This window comes from Pyrgilauda ruficollis, unplaced genomic scaffold (assembly GCF_017590135.1).
Source record: "Pyrgilauda ruficollis isolate IOZ18807 unplaced genomic scaffold, ASM1759013v1 scaffold16, whole genome shotgun sequence".
NCBI lineage: Eukaryota > Metazoa > Chordata > Aves > Passeriformes > Passeridae > Pyrgilauda > Pyrgilauda ruficollis.
The window spans coordinates 1261627-1281599 of NW_024514764.1; the positions used below are offsets into that span (position 1 = coordinate 1261627).

General features: G+C 51.3%; 2 protein-coding genes across 4 annotated transcripts in view; both read right to left on the minus strand.

Annotated features, from left to right (window-relative positions):
- Positions 1 to 19973, minus strand: part of LOC121350942 (myosin phosphatase Rho-interacting protein-like) — a 73603-nt gene that overhangs the window by 16412 nt on the left and 37218 nt on the right. For all 3 annotated transcript variants that reach the window (XM_041462737.1, XM_041462735.1, XM_041462736.1), the window contains exons 8-15: positions 13548 to 13689; positions 12935 to 13051; positions 10713 to 10769; positions 9487 to 9555; positions 9169 to 9258; positions 8631 to 8740; positions 3816 to 4401; positions 2796 to 2912 (exon numbers count right to left, since the gene is read on the minus strand). In XM_041462737.1, the coding sequence (XP_041318671.1) occupies positions 2796 to 2912; positions 3816 to 4401; positions 8631 to 8740; positions 9169 to 9258; positions 9487 to 9555; positions 10713 to 10769; positions 12935 to 13051; positions 13548 to 13689 (1288 nt within the window). The remainder of the gene's footprint in view (positions 1 to 2795; positions 2913 to 3815; positions 4402 to 8630; positions 8741 to 9168; positions 9259 to 9486; positions 9556 to 10712; positions 10770 to 12934; positions 13052 to 13547; positions 13690 to 19973) is intronic.
- On the minus strand, positions 13696 to 19970 carry LOC121350943 (TRIO and F-actin-binding protein-like). Its single transcript, XM_041462738.1, has 2 exons — positions 19622 to 19970; positions 13696 to 15696 (listed from the first exon to the last, which is right to left on the minus strand). Exons 1-2 carry the CDS (start codon positions 19900 to 19902, stop codon positions 15597 to 15599), a joined length of 381 nt encoding a protein of 126 aa, XP_041318672.1. The 5' UTR covers positions 19903 to 19970; the 3' UTR covers positions 13696 to 15596.

The window sequence follows — 19973 nt, forward strand, 5'->3', positions numbered from 1 at the left end:
ATTTTTTTTTTTTTTTTTTTTTTTTTTTTTTTTTTTAATGAGCGACAACTGCTTTCCAGTAACAGAAAACACTGACCACAACATCAAAACAGCTGTACAGTTAACAGGCTAAATGGAAAAAAAAATAAACCCAAACTCAAACAGAATCAAAAAAACAATGAAAAAGAAACACCAGCAGTAAAACAGAGACAGACAGACAAAAGAAAAATGCCAAGGATGATGAGGAGGAGGAGATGGAACAAAGTGGAGGAGAAAGGAACTGCTTTTTTTTAGCAAGTTTGTTTGTTTGTTCATGAAACAAAAAGTGCACAGTTCAGGTAATACAGTCCACCGACCAAAAGCAACAACAGAAAGTGAGGTGACAGCAAATGACATCACATCCCACCCAAACACGGGGCGACAGGCCAGCCATTGTGGTGGAGATGTCATTTCTGCGCCTGCCAAACAGGACTGAGTGGCTGCTCATCGTTTTAGAGAGGTGCTGTTATGCTAAAGCTTAGGGCTAGGGAGGATCTAATATCTCTACCTGCAAAATAAAATAAACCAACAAAGGACAAAATAAAAAGCCCGACAAATGGAGGGAAGGAAAAGGTGTGATGAGAATGTAAAAATGAAAGAAACCAACCTTTGTGAGATTCAAACCAAAGCAATGGAGCATGCAAAGAGAAAACTCACAGAAAGCGTCATGCAAAAGGCGACAGAAATTATGTATCTTAAAAAAAAAATACACAGACAGGAAGAGGTGAGAGAAGCACAGCGTTAAGCCTAGGAATTTGGCCTGCCTTGCTGTACTCTGGTTGCTGATTAAGGAAAGCCCACAGATGTGACACTCAGTTATGTTAAGTTAAATTTCATGCTTTACACCAAAAACATGCAAGAATATCCATCTGGGACAGGTTAGTACGTGCCCCCTCCCACCCACATGGCCAGAGAGGGGGATGTCCCCAGCCCATTTGCCAGGAGCAGGAGCTCCTGGTGCTTCTCCCAGTAGGGATCAAGGTTAGGGTGCCCCATCCCAAGGAAGCTTAGAGCAAGAGAAGGGTTACTCGAGGCCAGAGAGGCTTCAGTGCACGGCACATGCATTGGAGGGTGGCTCAGCACTGCTTCATGGAACAGGCAGTGCATGGGGGTCTCTGAGGGGCTGGTCAGGCTGCCAAGGAGGGGCTGGTGCCTCCCAGGCAGCTCAGGAGGGATGGGCTTGGCAGCAGTCAGGTTCCTCTATCAGCCCTCCTAATAGACAATGCAGGAACCTCCCCAAAATCAGGCATGATTGCGGGCAGGCACGAAATTCAGAGGGGTTGTCCAAAAAAATGCTGTGATGTTTGTCTGCAGTCTGGGGCTGCAGAATTCCCGCAGTGTCTCCACTCTCTCCACCCCAGCAGGGTTTGGTGGGGTTACTCCCTTCCACAACAGGACTTTAATCCCTCTGGTTCCCAGGAAACACAAGGGAAAGCCCCAGAACAATTAGATTGGAGCAGTCAAAAACCTCCAACCTTTCCAAAAACCCTCTCCCAACTTCCAGGTCCAAGTCTGGGTCACCTCTCTGCAGCTCAGCCTCTCTGCAGGCTTCCCCTCTTGCCACCCCTCCTCGTATCGAGGCACTGTGGCCAACTTCAATCTGATGGTGGATTCAGCATCCAGCTTTTATCCCCATTCCCTGATTTTTCCAGGCTCCAGGCAAAGGGAGGTCAGACGCCTCTGCCCCAGGGAAGTGGGACTTAGTTACTCTTCCAGCTCTGCCAAGTGAAAATGGAACTCCTCCAAGCAGGCACTGTCAGCTCGGAGACTCCAGAAATGAATTAATTACTCCTCCTGGGAGATCACGGGCAAGAAAGGCAAGATGTCCCCCTCCCTGGGCTGGCTCCACTGCCTGTGCAACTTCTTCAGGGAAAATTTTCCTGTGAGAAATAAGGATGCAAGGTTTGGCATCGACACTGGGTTTTGCTGCCACGGGAGCGCAGCGTGCGGCAACGCGCGGCCACTTTGATCCACAGCCAGTTTGGTCAAGTAGATTTGAGCAGGTCAAAATGCTGACCCTGCACAGAACAAGACTGGACCCCTGAGAGCAGCCAGAAGCTGCCCTGCTGGTGCCACAGCTTCCCCTGGGCATGGATGTTCTCAGAGGAAGGGCTGCAAAAAACCTGCTTTGTTTGGACGAGGCGAGGAAAGGTTTTTCCAAAGACCATCCTGTTTCTTTTGTCAGATCCTCCAAAACTAATTTCAAGGCTTTGCTGAGGAATCCTGTGACAGCAGAAACCATCAAAGTGACCCAAGAAAACAGGTCATCCCAGTGCAAATCCCACTCTGGCTGCAGGGAATGTGACCAGGAGATACATTTGAGTGTCCTGTGTTTGCCCATGTAACAGGCAGACAAAATCCCCAGCCAGGAACAACTGGTGGGCTACAGGATGCTTGGAAAGCCTTGTGTGCACTCCACTGCCTGAGGGGAGAATCTGGGGCACAGAAAGGGGGAAACAGCTGTTGCAAAGGCAAACACAGTATGGGATGGATCAGAGGTGGACTTTGCTGAAGTCCCATCTGTCCGGCTCTGTTTTGCTTTCCCTTGGGAATGCTAACAGGTAATGCTACCTTCTATTCCATCCCAGATCAGACGTTTCCATAAGCAGACGACTTTGGCAATGCTAAAGAATTAGCCACATTTGCAAAAAGGTCAAATCTCTCGGAGCTCAGTGGTGGTCACCCAGGATGTCCCCACGAACACCGCAGACAGAAGCCCACCAGGGATCCCTCAGGCACAGGGAAGATGGATCTCCACCTCCTCCCTGCTCTCCTACCTGCAACACGTAGCCCTCCCGGGCGCTCTGCTCCCGGCCCAGAGCCACTTTCAGCTGATCCTGCAGGTGCCGGTTCTGCTCCAGGAGCTCCAGGGCCTCCTTCTGCTTCTGCTCCAGCTGGAGGGACATGAACAGAGACAGCGTCCAGGGAGTGGGCAGGGGAACAGCCATAAGGAACAAGTGGCTCGGAGGGGACACAGAGCAGAATTAACGGAGCTTTTGATGGCACCACTGCTCTGCTCTGCTCTGGGACCTGGATTTCATTTTGCCAGGAAAATCCCTCCCCTCTGAAAGAACTTATTTATGTAATAGTGTAATTCGTAAAGCTCACTACAGCAAAGGATGAACGGTACCAGCTCATGCCAGGCACAACCCTGGCAAATCCCAGCCCAGTTCAGCTCAGTGATATTCCTGGTTACTCCGTAAGAAAAGGTTACCCCTTTCATTCCCACTAATACACCTTAATCCCAACTAACAACAATCTTTGTTATCCCAGGCAGGGAACTCTTCCAAGTGAGCTGAGTCTCCTCCCTTCTTTTCCAAAAATCTTAAGGCTATTTGATGTAGGGTCCACAAAAAGGGAACCTTTGTGGTGTGTGCTCAGCTCATGGCAGTTTATAAATGCAGACACAAGTCTCTATAGCTGCAGAGGCACAGAAGATTAGGAATTTGTAGTCTGGTTGACACACTTTGATTGTACTCATTTTGTCAGAGACAGGCTGGCTACAACCACCACAAATCAGGCTGTGCTGGCTGGGAGGGGTAAGGAAGTACCAGGCCATAAGAACAGCCCTTTATGCAACTGTGAGAAACTTGAAAGCTGCTGGCAGGGCTGAACAGGAATGGATGCAGATCTGTGCCCTGCCAGCTCCCCAAGGAACCTACAGCATCCCTACTAGCTGCTATCATGAAGGAGGAATATTTACAGCTATTTTTAAGCCTATATCATGCTCCCTATAGTCACCCCAGTGGCCTGAAGGCCATTCTGGCAGGCAGCCTGCACCCTACACACCCCTTTACCTCCTTCTCCAGCAGCGTGGTCAGGTGCTGCTTCGTCAGCCCCTCTTCCCGGTCCTCGGCGTGGGCGAGGTGCAGGGGCGTGATGGGGATCTGCTTCTCCTCCCGCAGCGGGGTGGTCTCCACCTGGTGCCAGCGCTGCTCGATCTCCACGTGGACGTTCTGTGGTTTGATGTCTGCTGGGACAGGCAGGATCCTGTCCACCTCCATCCTCAGCGCCTCTTCTGACCCTGCCCCATCCACGGCATCGATCATCTCGAAGCGCTTGCGCCGTTCCTCCCGCCGCCGGGCCCGCTCCCGCTCCAGCTCTCCGGGGTCGGCGTCGGCAGCTCCGCTGTCCCTGGGGAAGGCGGCCGAGCTGCTACTGGAGGAGTCTGCAGCGTTCGCACGCTCCTGCACCAGGGCCTGCTGGATGGGGCGGAATTCAGCCCAGTCAAACGTCTTGGAGCGTCCTTCTCGCCGGCGTTCCCGGGCACGGCTCCGCTTCTGCTCCGTGTCCAGCTCGGCTTGTTCCGCATCCGGCTTCTCGCTCGGCTTCGGACCGGTCTCGAAGGAAGAGCCTGTTTTGCTTTTCTCTTCCGGCAGCGAGCTGTGAGGACAGAGAGAGGGTGAAGGAAAGTGTCAGTGGGTGCTGGAGGCAGCCAGGCGCTCCCATGCATGCCTCCAAGAGCCGGGTGGAAAAGGGCTGCTGGAAGCCCAAGCCAATGCCACGTGGGTGCCCCCTGCCCCTCCATCTCCCCTCGCTCCTCGGGTGCAGGAGCTGTGGATGTGCTGGTGTGCAAAGCCTTGGTGCAAGCAGCCCCAGCTGCTCCTGGGACACTCTGGCACCTGGAGAGTGGCTGATCCCAACCTTCTTCCTCCTCGGCAGCCACACTGTGAGGCCAGTGACCATGAGCAAGCAGCAACCCATGGCTGAGGCAGCGACCCCAAATTGTGCTGTCAGAGGTTCCAACAGCCCCTCCAGCCCCCAGGCTGTGGGGCTCCATGCACACCCCGGCTGGCATGGCCATAGTCATGAGCTTGTGGGAAAGATGCCACCAATCCCACCAAAAACCAGGCTGGCTTCGGAGCTGTGGGGTGGAGAAGCACAGAGCAGCAATGAGAGGCTTGGGAAACAAGGCTAAGGCTCCCGTTCAGCTTGGAAAAGTATTAATGGGTCCATAACTTCTCTGTGCCACTATCTGCACTGAAGGCACAGACCTCCCCAGGGCACCCAGACCCACAGGCAGCACGGGCAGCCCCCCTGGCACTGGGCAGGGGTGAGTGCAGCAAGGAGAGCGCATTACTCAACACATCACAGAAATCACTGAAAATGCCAATTTCTCAAGCAAGGAATGACTTTCAGTGCTGAGTTAGAGGGTGGTGGGTTGAGGGGAGAGACATACTCATCAAGCAGGGAAAGTTAATAGGGGAAGGCAATACCATTTCTAACCTACAGACAATCCATAATGCAGTATCAGCTTATTAAATACGGACATGCCAGCCCTGCAACATGCAGATCAAAATTAAACCAGAAAACAGCAGTATGCTACGTCTGTGGAGGAAACCTGTCCCAAGGGAGTAGTAGGCACTTGCTGAACTCTCTTTGCTACCCAAAGCTCCAAAAGCTGCCTCCCAAGGCACAGTCCTGCTGCCCAGGCTGACTCCTGGCTCTCCCTGCTTCCAGTACAACCACAGCATCCCCAGCCTCCAGCAGGGACTCAACAAGCTTTGTGCAAGAGCTGGAAAGCAGCTCACTGGGCCCTCCACTACAGTCTCTGACCCATGGGACCACATGCATGGGGACTGCCGTGATCAGGAACAGCAGCAGCAGCAGCAGCAGCAGCACGGCTTCTCCCACCTCAGAAACACACCCCAGCCCCCAGCCAAGAACCTCATGTTTGTGCATATGCCCAAAACAAAGGATGGAGCAGAAGACATGGCTCTGTGTGGGCTAGTATCTTCCGATGCACTGTCATCCAGCAGCAAACCACAGGCTCAGTAGAGCTGGGTTTTGAGAGACTCTGGCAGTTACAGGCTAAAACCAGCTCAGAGATAATTCTTTCTTCAGTGCTGTCACTTGCAGCTAATAAAATAAACCCAGAAGGCACAATGATGAAATGTCACTGTTCCTCACCCATGATACTGCATGACTCCAAAGCCAGGCTCTCAATCTGGAGTCAGTTAGTGATTACAGCTGCATTTCAAAGTAAAGCAGGGATGAGACTGAGTCTTAAAATGGAGAAGAGCATCAGGAAAGAAATGGGGGTCCTGAGGCCCACCATATGGTGTTGGGACACAGATATTTTGCTGCTCTAAATCCCACGTGGAAGAATCTTGGCATTTCTAGAGGTGACATCTCTCACGAGCTCATTTCTCCTCTGCTGCTTTCCAAAGGGCACAGGATGTGGGTTAGGGAGCAGAGGGATGGCCGCTGGGAACGAAGTGAAGACACTCAGAAGGTTGACCCAAAGTTTCTCATTTCATCTCCTGCAAGTGCCCCACGGCTATTAGTTCTGCTCAACCACTTCACATCTTCTCCACCACAGAGAAATTAATTCATATCACACAGGAAGGAGTGATCTTTGCCTTCCAATGGTATTTATAGGTTAAAATAAAAAGGTTTTTTTTAACAGGGGTGGGTGTGGGAGTGGTGCAAGCTGCAAGCTGAGCACGCTGTGGCAAGAAGAGCACAAAGGTTGCAGGGAACTGGGGTGCACTGGGGAACTCAGCCTCACAAGGGCTGTGAGCTCAACGTGGATCCAGTTCTGAAGCAGCCACTTTTGTTAATGGGGATATTTTCTATTTGCCCCATCATCATCATCAGACTGTAATTAATGCCTCTGCAGATTTCAGGGCACTGCTGAGGACAGGGAGCAGTGCAGCATCTGCTGCCCATGCCAGGTGCTGACACATGCAGCAATGTAAACCATCATTAGGGCTCAAGAAACCAACACAAGGAGTGTTTGGCTGGGTGGAGCCACGGCAGCAGGTCAATGAGACACAGCTAAGGGCTGCAGGAGCGTGTGGGACCCTCCTCAGGGGAGGGTGAGCACTGCTGCCCTCCCAGCACACTGAGCACAACACCCTGCCACTCTGCCAATGCCTAGCACCCCTCCATGCTGAGCCTTGGGCAGTTTGTCCTTCCAGCAGCCCCCTTCACCCACTGCTTCCCTGGTGCAGAATGCAATGGCATCCCAAAGCCGGGCGGGATGGGCTGGGATACCCCACGCTGCTGCCAAGGGCTGCCAGGCAGGCACCAGTGAACACAGCCCTGCTGCACACACAGAGCAGGACTCCAGCAACATGACTAACCCACAGCACCAGCTCGGTGGGAAACCACAGAAGCACACACACATCATTCCCTTTTCCCAGCTCAGGACTGGTTCACGGTCTGTCTGTGCAGTGTAACAAGTTACTGCCCAACAGGGACCTGCGCCTGGACCCTCTCAGAGGGAAAGCCAAGTGAAACCACTCTGTGTGGGCTTGGAGCAGGTGCAGACAGTGAGCACTGCAGGGCTATCGTGCTGCAGTAACCTGTGAGCAACCATTAATACATCTGGCTCTTTAAAGGCAGAGAGGTCCCCTCAAATTTCCTTGGTCTTCATCTTCGTATCTAGTCACATCGGAAGATACCAGTGTGGGGAAATCAAGGGTCAAGACCAGGTTGCTTCTTCCCTTCTCTCTGGTTTTTATTTAAAGGAAAAAAAAAAAAAAAAAAAGGAAGGGGGGAAGAAGCGAATGAAAAATAAATGGAAACTGCAGGACTTCCCATCCGAGGTGCAGAAAAGGAGGAGCATGCAGTGAATCACAAGATATACAAACCACAGAACGTTAATACAGGAGAGAACACAGTTTTCCAACCTGGGCTTCAGCACGGATAGTTTCAAAGAGAAGTTTTTCCTGGGATTGCATGGAAATCAAACATACACAGGAGTGAGGAGAAAGGCGGCTTCCCTGAGACCCCTGTGAAATCCACCAGAGCTCGGGCACGGCTGGGAAAACAATGGCTGAGGGCTAAGCAGGATGGGGAAGGAGAAGATGGAGCATCTCCAGGTCAACAGCACTGGGTGAGAAGAGCCATTCCATCAACACAGGAACAAGCCTGGCAAAACCCTGCTGGCTGCAGCTACAGTAAGGAGACTGAGTTAGTGATGTAGCCGTGTCCACACAGCCTGTAAAAAGTGGCCTGTGTGAGTGTGGCCAGCACAGACAGCTGTGAGGAGGCCAAACAGCCTGTACACACAGCCAGAAGCGTCCACAGAAGGTACTCTGTGACGCAGGAGGTCCCCTTCCTCTGGCACTGATGCAGGAGGAGACACCAGCATTACTACAGCTTAAGGGGGATGAGCTGCAGCAGCCTTCTGGAAGATCAGAAGAGGGAAGATGATTTCCTGGCTGGAGTTTAAAATAGATCAGAGCCAAACAGTTTCTAAACTCAACCCTGGGCTCCTGCTGCTGTGACCCATAGAGGGGCTGGGCAGCTTCTGCTGAACAGTAGCCAGAGGAAAGGGTGAACCCAGCACAACTGAATCCAAGTGGTTTCACAATACCTGGTAGGAATCCAGAGGAGCCTTGATATAGGAACAGTATTTCATAGTCCTATGCACAAATTAAAACCACATTTTCAACCCTCTTTGAAATCTGCACGTGTAAGAATAACTCAGCATATCAGTGTCCCCACAACGTGAATCCAAATTAAGCTCAGAGAGATGTGAGAAAAAGCTGCAGCTTCCAGGAACAGACAGGCTCAGAAAGAGGAAAGAAAAAGGATGAGGGATGAGTTACTCCTGCACAGCAAACCACACAGCTGCAGGGGCTGCTACAGCCCCCCCTTACCTTGTTACATCAGGAGCAGTGGTGGGGCGAACGTGTTTCATGATGGTCTGGATCCAGTTGCGGCGGATGCCCGACGTCATGGCAGAGAGGGTGAACTCCCCTTCCTTTGTCTACAGAGAGACAGAGAACAGCTCAGAGCAGGTGACTGCACACACCAGCAGCTTCCCAGCTCCCCAAGACCACCCTGCACTCATCCCCAGGCCCCCAGTGCTAGGGCACTGCTTGCTAGCCACAGAGTCAAACCCAGCCCCTCTGTCCCCCAGCACACTCCCAGTGGGAATTAGCATTTCCCAGCAATCAGGCTGATCTTGCCATAGGTGAGACTCTAAGGCTGTGACAAAACCTTCCCTTTCCCCTTTCTTTTCTGACAGTCAAAAAACTGGCCCTCAAACCCAAGTCCACAGCTCTCTGGAGCGCTGTGTGGGGATGCTGAGCAGCCTCTCTTGGGTGTCTGGGGAGATGTTCCCCTTGTCACAGACAAGCATCCCCATCAGCTGTCCTGCAGGTGGACTCTCCCTCCTCCCCACATTTCCCTTACATGGATCTGGAAGCCGTAGTTCCTCTGAACTGGGTACTCAGTGACATCGTAGCACGTGGATAAATCGATTTCTCCATCCAGGTCAGCTGCCTGCACAGGGAAGAGGTAAAATAAGCCACAAAGCTTTGCAGCCCCAAAGCATGGTGGGCTTGCAGGGAAGCACAGCAGGCCCCTGAGAAGCACAAAGCCCTGAAGGGGCCCCAGGACTTCGGAATCTGGGAATGGGGGCACTGAGGGAGGCAGTGACCTGCCCAGGATCTGTTTGGGAGCACCAGGAGCTGCCCTGTAATGGGCTGAGCACTGACAGAAGACACTTACCTCCTCTGCCACTGAATCCCGGTAGTATCTCAGGCTCTGGTCAGTCAGCACAAACCAGTGCTTCTTCCACTAGGAAACAACAAAGATGGAGCAGTTACAATCCTGCTCCTTCCCCACCACCATATTCATGGCTGCTTGTCACAGGTCGACTGGCAGAGCCACCCTGCAGGAGGCAGCTCGATGCCTGTCCCTCCCAGCTCCACACATGGCCACTCCATGGGAAAGGGGAGACCCAAAGAGGCAGCAGTGCAAGGGACAGTGATGGTTTGCTGCCACCCTGCAGAGTACCAGATGCTGCATGTGACAGTGACACCACGAGAGCCACGGGGCAGTCACAGCCTCCCCATTAGCTCCACTGCAAGATAAGGCTTTTAGGGACTGCACTTAAAGCCTTTTTAGCACAAAAAAAGGTGGTAAAACATTCATGTTTTATCTACAGTGCCTAGAAATTGAGTTGGGAGTCTATTCTTGGCCCCTACTCTATACAAATCTGCCTCTTGAATGCTTCCAGCACAGGCTCACCTGAGGCAGCTTTCAGTCAAAGCACTCGCTTTTTCCAGCTGCCAATTCCCCTTTGGCTGTCTATGGATGTGTCCCAGGACCCAGGGGTACCCACAGCAGAGCCTGGGCCACCCACAGCCACAGGCACACTGCCCTCATTTTCCCTGACAGCTTAGTAGGTGGGAAGAAAATCCAGGGAAGGGGTGGTTTGCAAACAGCCAGGGCCATCCACGCTGCCTCAGCATCAGTGCCCACTCCTAAGGCTCCAATAGAGCAGAACATCCTGCATCCCTTTGGGAATTAACAGCAGGAAAGTGGCACCAGCTGCTGCCCTCAGAGCCATTTATTTATTGCCATTTCCCTGGCACTCAGGAGACTTTACCTGAGCCTCATTTCTGACACCAAAGAGGTCGCTGGATCGCAAGGGAGACAGAGTAATAAATAGGGAACAGGAACATGAAACCAGTGCTGCCATCCAAGCTGCCCTGCCTCCCTAGAAACCCACAATATGATATCCACCTTTGAAACCTCCCCAGAACAGAGCAACAGCAATTCCCACTTCAAGAGAAGCCCAATACTCATCTATCCAGAACACTGGGGCTCCATCAGCACCGAGAGCTGCCCCATGTGCAGCCGGCACAGGATGTTAGAGTGAGCTGCCAGAAACCAGGACTGACCACAGCACCAAACACTGACATGAAGGGCAGAGCTTTCTCCTGACTCACCTGCCCATCCTCATACTGCTTTGTCAACCAGCCCTTCTTGAAGTTCAGCAGGTCGGGCTGGAAGAAAGGAGAGAGGGATCAGGAGAGGGAAGAAGTGTCTGCGCCCAGAAGGCAACAGCAGCGAGTTGATAAAACCCAGCAGAGCAATGAAAGAGACCAAAAACAGTTAAATTCACAGAATCATATAATAGTTTGGGTTGGAAGGGCCTTTTAAAGGTCATCTACCCCAAGCTGAATCATTACATTGCATGGTGGCTAAATGTTTGCTCCCAGGAGGAATGGAGACCTCTGCACAGTTTATTCAAGCTGTTCCCTTCCTACCATTTCTCCTGCAATTTCCTACTGCTACACCAGCATTACAGAGAAAGGATAAACAAGGAATTAGCAAGACTTCAGACAGTTTTACCCTCTATTATATATTATGAAAGAAAAATGATGTGCTATTGATGCAAAGCTGCAGGGTTCAAAACAGGCTGAGTTCCCAAGGCTGGAAATACAGGGAATCCGAGCCCTGCACCACCCAAATGACACCTGCTTTTTCCTCCAGTGTGGGTGCATGGGGATGTTGAATTTCTGAGGAAAGCAAGCAGGACAGCGTGGGATAACTGCTGCCAGCCCCTCCTCCCAGCCCTGCCTGTGTGCAGGGAAGGATGTGGTGGAAATGCTTTCACTCCCCCGAGGCTGAGCTCCTCCAGCTGCTCCACGTGCTGTAGAGTGGAGGAGGAAAACACAGCAGTGTGTGAAATCCAGCTGCAGCATCTGAAACGGGCTACAGCAAGGGCAGCAATGGAAGCTGGGTCTGGGAGCCTATTCAATCAAACCCATGGGGCAGCACATCCCATATCTGAGTGATCCTGTGGTGGTGGGAACCCAGTCCTGCTCCACAAAAACACAGGGGAAAGTAAAGTAATGCATTATAGAATGTTTTGGGTTGGAAGGAACAGTAAAATCATTCTGTTCCAACCCCCTGCCATGGGCAAGGACAGCTTCCACTACCCCAGACTGCTCCAAACCCCATCCAACCTGGCCTTGGACACTTCCAGAGATGGGGCAGCCATAGCTTCTCTGGGCAACCTGTGCCAGGGCTTCACCACCCTCACAGGGAAGAATTTCTTCCCAATATCTAATCTAAACCTGCATGACTTTCTTTCCTTCACCAGATAATGTGCATTGCCACTTCATATGCACTTCTTATTCCCACCAAGAATTTAAAAATCACTCTTGTGGCTGTACAAGTCTACAGGAAAAGCTCCAGAAACACCAAGCTACTGCATTTTTCTGATAAGTCCTTCAATAGAAGCTGTCCATCCACAAAAAATGCAACTTGTATTTACAGTAGGTCTGTAATCTATTTGAGAGATTAGCAAGTGTATTTATTTTGTCCCTACAGAAGGGTGGTGAGGGAGAGGAGAGTACTTTGTGTTTATTCTGTACTGTTTGCCTCCAGGTCTGGTGAGCATTTGAAATATGCAAAGGGAGGAAAGCTCAGGAGGGAAGGTTCAGCCCTTCCTTGAAGCCTTCATCCCACTCACACCCACTTCCAACTGCATAAACATCAAGGAAATGGCATTAGAAAACTGGAACATGTGTTTGCTCAGCCTGGTCTGTGTCCCTGCCCCTGGCAGGGGAGTTGGAACAAGATGATCTTTAAGGTCCCTTCCATCCCAAACCATTCTGGGATTCTGTGATCCTATGAAAATACCACAGTCGTGACACAGCAGCTGGTCCAAGTCCAGAAACTGGACTGACTCTCTGCTGAGCTGGAAATGCCCTGCTGCAGCCTCTGCTGGGGACACCACGGGGCAAAGAGGGGCTCTGGCCAGGTGAGGTGACCTCAGAACTTCTAGGGTGACCTACAGCGTAAGTGTCTGACACATCACACAAAGCATGGAGGAAATGGGGTATTCCAGGGGGAAATAACCAGAGCAGGGTCTGCTTTCCAAGCTGCTGCTGTACTTTAAGGAAAAGTGCTCCTCACAGAGGACTGAGTTTTAATTTTTGCAACAGGTAAAAAGTGTGGCCCTTCTCCAGCTGAGCCCCTGAGCCTTTCAGCACTGGTCACATCTGATTCAGGTCCCTGAACCTGCTCCAATTCTGAGTGCATCCCATATCCTATGTGCTGGCTGTGAGGAAAGCAGCAACAGTCCAGTTTTTGTGGGACCTTTTGGGAAGGGCCTCTCATGCCCTTCCCCAAGGCAGGGGACACCCCCCTGGTGGCTCACCGTCATAGAGGACTCCGTGGACCTTCTGTCCAGTGACTTTGCCCGGCGGTGTGGGGACAGAGGTGACGCAGACACGTCCAGGATGGAGCCCACGGCTGCTCCTTCACAAGTGAAGTCCTGTGTGAACAGCATTAGCCCAGATCAGTGCAGGAACTAGGACAGAGTCCTGCTCTCTTGGCTCATGGCATAAAAATCTGCTTTATTTAAGGGACATCTCAGGCTCAGAACAAGTGTCATTTCCTTGGCAATACATTTTTTGTCCTTTCAGGCACTAATTTGTTCCCATTATACCCAAGTATATCTGGGACTCTCAAACATGTTTCTTTTGTTACTTCACCCTATCCTGATGTGTCCTGCCATGCCAGGTCTGAAGTTTCCCTTTGTATTATGAAGAAAAAAGAGACAGTCTGATTTTCCACTCCAATCTACACCTGGCCAAGGGAGCAGAGCAGGAAAATTCACACACACTGAGCACCCATAGCGGTTCAGCTCCTGCAGGAGCTGCCTGCGACTCCAAATCCACATCCATGGACAAACCCTGCAGCTAAACCCTTATCCTGGGCTGCAGGATTCCAGGTTTTATCTTCCAGGATTCTGTGGCTGAGCATCTTACCCGTTTCCGTGGGAAAACCCTCTTCTCACTCCTGCCCTGCCGCGTCTCGCTGGACAGGGCGGCGCCTCCCGGCGCGTTCGTTTCCATGTGCTCCGCGTTCTCAATATCCAGTGCCTCGAATTTCTCAATCACCTGGGATCTCCTGGAAAACAGGGACAAAAGGGAAACCAGAGATGTTTTAAACACATGAGCAGCAACTGCGTGGAGCTGTACAACCCCCCAAGTTTAAGGTCACAGATTGCTCAACCCAGAGTTCATGCACACCAGGCTTTTGGTCCTGGTTTCTCTGTGAGCTCCAGCATGGCCAAATCCAGGGTAAAAACACTGATCTGACATTATTTTACCCACAAAGTGGGGAAAAAACCTCACATTATTCAGCTCTGCACCTAGCATCTTCAGTAACTAGAAACCTCTCACAAAACCAGCAATAATTTTTCATTTGTGACTTTAACAGCCCCTTGGGAAGTAGGGATTATGGAGCAGCTTTGGCTTAAGCTTTGCCTCTACCCTCTAGCACTGGGGCTCTCAACTGCACCCCAGACCCCTGACACGTCACACCAAGCTGGGGTGCAGAGGTAATGGGTGGCTCTGGGTCCCCCAGTGTGTTCACTGCAACAGGAACCCTCTGAAAACTCAACCCCACACGGGGAACAACCACAGGACTGCACTGAGTAAGGGGTGTCCATAGGTGCCCCCAGACCACGGCTCTGGCTCACAGGATGTACCAGCTGAAAGGGCCTGGGGAGATGAGGAGCACCCTGTACCATGGCAGGGAACTCCCTGCAGAATCTGGGGCCTTTCCCTCCTCTTAAGTGGGCTGAAAATCCAGTCTGGACATCAGGAGGCACGACCTGGACTCTCAGACACTGCCTTGGTGGCCCACTGCACTGTGGCACTTGTGTTTCTGAGGATGGAGAACTATGAAGAAATGTGGATGGAGCAGGAGCCAACCCTGGATCAAACCCAAATGGGATTCTCTTAAGGACGAGCAAACAGGTGGAATTAGAAGTGCTGTTTCAACATGAGAAGCTGCTCACTGACCCACAGGAGAGGAATTTCCAAAGAACCTGCTCGTGTCTAAGTCTGAATTTTCAGGGGCTCAGGAAAGTATCAGCCTCAGGTCTTCAATCACAAACTGGGAATATAAAGCAATAACCCACCACCACCACATGCCAGCTGTGCTCCGAGCTGTGAGGCTTGAAGTTCCACTTCAAACCTCCCCAAAAAGCTCTGTCCAGGTGGTTTCTTGACACAAAATTTGGACCCACATGTGCCACATCTAAACTTGGGGCTGTTTGCTCTGTGTGAGCCTCTGATGTGCATGAAAATCACAATGGCAACCACATGAGGGATAACAGGTTATCCAAAATAAAAACATTTTTAACACTTCCCACAAAGAGGAACAGCAGGTTAAGGATTCAAAAAACCATGAGATGTTCAGTTTTCAACCAATATTAGCACCAAAATCTATAAATGAGACAACCAGTCTGAGCACATCCCATCCCCTGGGGGGCTGGGGCCCCCCACTGCTGCTCAGAGCCAGGCTGCCAGGACACAACAAAAGAGGAAGGGACAAAATTGGTAGGGAAGACATTGCTTTGTAAATTTAAAGATCTTTGATGCTTTTAGGGGACATCTGTTCAGCCCCTCCTGCCTCCCAGTTTGCAAACTGGGAGTGGGTAGATCTCAGGCTCGTGCAGAGCTCCTGATTTCTCTGGGATGTTCTGCTCATGAGAAGCCTGACATAGGCCAGGCTGAGGAGCATAAATTCACGTTCTGTGTTCACTGACAGACACGGAATTGTTTTGGAGTCACATTCTTTTAACCCTTTTTATTCTGGGCCAGCCTTCTCTGAGTCTCAGTTCAGGAGGGAAGAAAAGGTCCATGAATTAACATTGTCTGTGCCCTATTAGGTGAAGGTCTGAAGAAAAACAAATCAAGAGGGAAAAAAAAAAAAAAAAGAACAAAAACCCAACCAAAAAAACCATAAAAACAAAATCAAAAGCAGGTTGATTTTTCATGAAAAAGGGGCTGCACCACCAGGTTGTTCTACGGCTTGAGATTGAGATGAGATGGTAGTGAAGCAGGCGAAGTAAAGGTGGACACGTCACACAGCAACACAGCAGGAGAAGGTGGAGAGCAACAAGACCTGGAAGAAAACAAGGCTGGAAAATGAATGAACAGAAGAGGAAATTATATATCTGCATCTACATATAAAACAAAATCAAAATCATTCCAGTCATTCATCATCGAAAAAGGGAGGAGAAAAATAAATCACTGCAACCAAATCACAGCCCCAAGGGTTAATATCATCCAGATTACAGGAAAGAATCTTTTTTTTTTCCCATTAGATCAACATTTCAGAGAGGTTACTGCCAGAGATCCTGGAGGGATGGGGAAGGAAAGGCTCTCCTCCCCTCCCCACGTGTTGGATAGAGCTGCTCCCTCTGCACAGCAGCTCTGGGTGGACAAAACGAGGCTGGGACAGGTATGAAGAAGCTTTTTAAAAGCTGCGGTGCATTTAGTGCTTTTCAACTACAAAAGCTCATCCCAAGGAATTCCTTGGCCATGCAGGCTGTTAATCTTTTCCAGGCCACTAAACCCAGGCTGCAGATCTCAGCTGTTAGTGGAGGGGGTGTGCAGTGGGAAGGAAAGCTCAAAAGACCAGGATGAGTTGTCATTAAAGTGATTTTCTTTGATTGGAAGAAAGGCCTTTATTTTTATTGGATTCATTCATTATTTAGCATCAAGAAACATAGTAAGTGTAAGGAAAAGGAAGAGGCATTTCCCAAGAGGTCCACCAGAATGATGAGGATAGTTTTATGAGGAAAAAAACTGTATTTGGGAGAGCAGAAGCTCCTCTGTATGGGGAGAAGCAGAATTCAGAGCAGAGCTTTACACCTCAAGAAACTCCAGAGAAGGAATTTGAGCAAGAAAAGTATTTTAAGCAATTTCAGACAATTCTGCTGTTAATTGATGCTAGAAATACACCTCAGCCCCTGACCACACTCCTACATCAGATGTGGCTGACACCACAGTGAACTCTTGCCAGTGTGAGAAGAGTATCAGGTCAACTGGGAAAGCTGTGGTTTTACAGGCTGCACCCCTGGAATTGTGCACAAAAAACCAAGTTTGTGAAACAGAAATCCTGAGATGTGCAGGGATTTACCCCTGCAGCTGCAGAGTCCCTCTGGGATATGGGGACTGCTGTCTAAGGACGTTCCTGCAGCTCTTTCCAGCTGTGATATTCGTATGCAACACCTCCAGATTCATCCATTGGGTTTCCAAAGTGCTGCCCCTGCCCTTCTGCCCTAGGGATGGGTTTGAGAGGAGGGACTGGAGATGGCTCAACCTCTCTGGCCTCAATGCCTGTCCCCCAGCCCAGTGTGACATCCTGGTGGGTGCTGCAGCCCTGTCCTGCCACGTGCCAGCAGAGGGAACTCGCACTCTGCTGCTCTGCCAAAATCGTGGAGATTATCTCCTGTTTCCTGATTCTGAGTGGCTGCAAGCTCAGACATCTGCATGGAGGCAGAGTCAGGTATAAATGGTCAGCACAGAAAATTCCTGGACTTAAATCATGTAATATTTCTTGTGATAAGGAAACAGGATGAGAAGCCTTGACAAATGGCTTTATCTGGAGCAAAGCCTGCAGGTGTGGCACTCAGGATGCAACACTGGGTACCTGGAATAATGATTTTCCATCCACAGCTCTGACACTTGCACTGACTTATACACAAAAAAATGGGAGGAAGAGCTGAAAATACCAACAGAATCTGAGTGAGTTCATTTGGCTGCACTGAAGGGCAGATCTGCACGATGCCTGGCTGGTGCCTGTGGGGTTGGCATGGGACAAGTGTTCCCAGACATGTTAGTGGGTTACTGAGAAAGATTATTACAAATGGTGTTAAACCAGGGGGAAAAGCCAACCCCACAGCATGGAAGTGAGTTATTGTATCTGCCCAACCTCAAACAGCACAGTCTGAGCTTGGAGGAGAAAAATGAGAGGGACATGGGGACTAAGTAAACTCAAGTTAAAAAGCAGCCAAGCCAAGCTGAGCAGGGTGCTGGGGAATGTTAATTCTCTGGTGCAACACTGGACAATGTGTCTGTGCCCTGTTGAGTCCACTGAGCTCCAACATGACTGTCCCAGCTCCAGGACACAGGGCCTCTCCACCCACACCACCTGCACGGCCAATTCCCACGTTACCAGAGGAGAAAGCAAACATGCCCATCCCTGAACACCCACTGAGCCATCCCTGTCCATGACACATTCCTCCAGCACCATGGGCTGTGATCCACGGCCAAACCCTCTGGTAGGTGGGGACTCCTCCCCCTTGTTTCTGCCATCACCCCCTTCCCAAAAGCTGGACCAGGTTCAGCCCTGTGGGCAGCAAGACCCCAGTGCAGCTCCTGCTCTTCTCCCTGCACCCATTCTGCTCTGATAAAAGCCCTGGGCTGATTCAGGGAAATGCTGCCAATACTGATAAAGCAAAAATACTGTTAACAGCCAGAGCCAGGCTGGGAAAAACAGACTTTCCCTGGGAAAAGGCACCCACCAGCAGGCAATGAGTGGGGCTGACATTATAAAAGGACAGACTCTGGCAGCAATGTCCTCTCCCAGGCCCTGTTATCTGTTATAGTTCTGCTCCCCAGTTCTGTGCAGGATGATCCCAGTGCTGCAGGATAGCCCAGGGCAAGGGACTGCTGGAGGAATGCACTGCTCTGTCATGCTGGGGACAGGCACTGGCCAGAGCATCCTGTGCAAGCAAACACAGCAGGGACACAATGTCACCCACAGGCAGCACCAGCTCAGCCTGAAAGCCAGAGCCATCAGCCTTTTCTCAGCCCTGTCCCCAGGCAGGATGGCCAAGGTGGTATCCTCCTCCACCATCCTGGGGAAAAGCCAATTCCCAAGGCAGACAAAGCCAAACCCAAGCTTTCCTCATTTATTCCCAGTCCAGCACTCCCTGCACACATTCTGGGCCAGGTTTGGGATCCTCCTGCTGACTGATGGCACCAGCACAAGGCTGTGCTGCACACCCCAGACCTGCTCCCAGCTCTGGGAAGCAAGTCTGGAAAACAGTCCTTTAGGGGCTGGGAAGCAGCAGAGGAAAGGCTCCTACTGAAACTGTGCGAGAGAGAACATGCCCGGAGGAGAACCAGGGCAGGAAAATCAGACTGGCAGGCAGCCCTCTCGCCCAGGGCCTGTCTCCCAGTTTGCTCCACTGCCCTCACTGCACAAATGTGTCTCTCCCAGGGCGAGTGGAGCCCATCCTTGGCCTCGCCCAGAGGGCACCCGGCGTGCGCGGCGGACGCCCTCCCCGTCCTCCTCCACACTAAGCTGTTTTGCAGCCTGCTGAGCCCTGCCTTGGCACTGCACCCACCTCTCCCTCCTCTCCCAGATTAATGCTGTGACATTTTGAAACCTCTCTCAGCTCATTAGGCAGTTGCGTAAGGCACCTGGCACTAACGCCACTAGGAGAGCTAACCTAATTAATGGTGCTGGCTGCCAGCGTGTGCCGCGCTGGGAGGGGCTGGCAGGGTGGGCATCCAACACCACCCGACACCAGGGCAGGTTTAGATTAAATACTAGGAGGAAATTCTTCCCTGTGATGGTGGTGAGGCACTGGCACAGGTTGCCCAGAGAAGCTGTGGCTGCCCCATCCCTGGAAGTGTCCATGGACAGGTTGGACGGGGCTTGGAGCAACCTGGGATAGTGGAAGGTGTCTCTACCTACGACAGAAGATGGAACTGGATGAACTGTAAGGTCCTTTCCAACCAAAATCATTGTAAGGTCCTTTCCAAACCCCAGAGCAGCCACTACCACTATTAAAGACATCCCACCACCTGGGCACCCTTAAACCCAGGAGCACCCCAGAGCAGCCAGGCAGGGTGACACCTGCCCACTACCACTATTAAAGACATCCCACCACCTGGGCACCCTTAAACCCAGGAGCACTGAAAAACAAAGAAGCTCCACCCATCAAATTCCACCTGCTCCATCCAGGCTGCGCTGGGAACGCAACCTCACTGCTGCTGGAAGCATGCAAGGAGATGAGCCACTCATTCCTTACCTTCTCTCATTCCCAAAGAGCCGGGCCACTTCTTCTCTCCCAGGGCTACGAGCCCGGGTTCTCCGCTCTAGCCGCTTCCTCTCCACCTGGAAGGCCTCACGATTACTGATCCTAATGGCCTTGGGAACGTCGGCCAGGGTGGTGTACTGCCGGCTGGCTTTAAAAGAAAGGGGACGCCCCGATTTCTCAGCTCCCCTTCCTAAATCTCTGTTGTTGGAGTCCTTGTGCATGGGGCAACTGCTCTTCGAGTCCAAGGAGTTCAGAGAGAAGCTGTGAATCATTCGGTCGCCTGATCGGATACCTGGGGAAGGAAAGGGCTGGGCATGCTCCTGTGAGGGCGATTTGGGATAAC

Bases quoted from the DNA above. Each gene is read 5' to 3' on its own strand.
- LOC121350943 (XM_041462738.1), bottom strand. From the start codon at position 19,902: ATGATTCACAGCTTCTCTCTGAACTCCTTGGACTCGAAGAGCAGTTGC. The intron at 15,697-19,621 runs GTAAGGAATGAG...GTTTTCTTCCAG, and splicing joins CTCTTTGGGAATGAGAGAAG to GTCTTGTTGCTCTCCACCTT.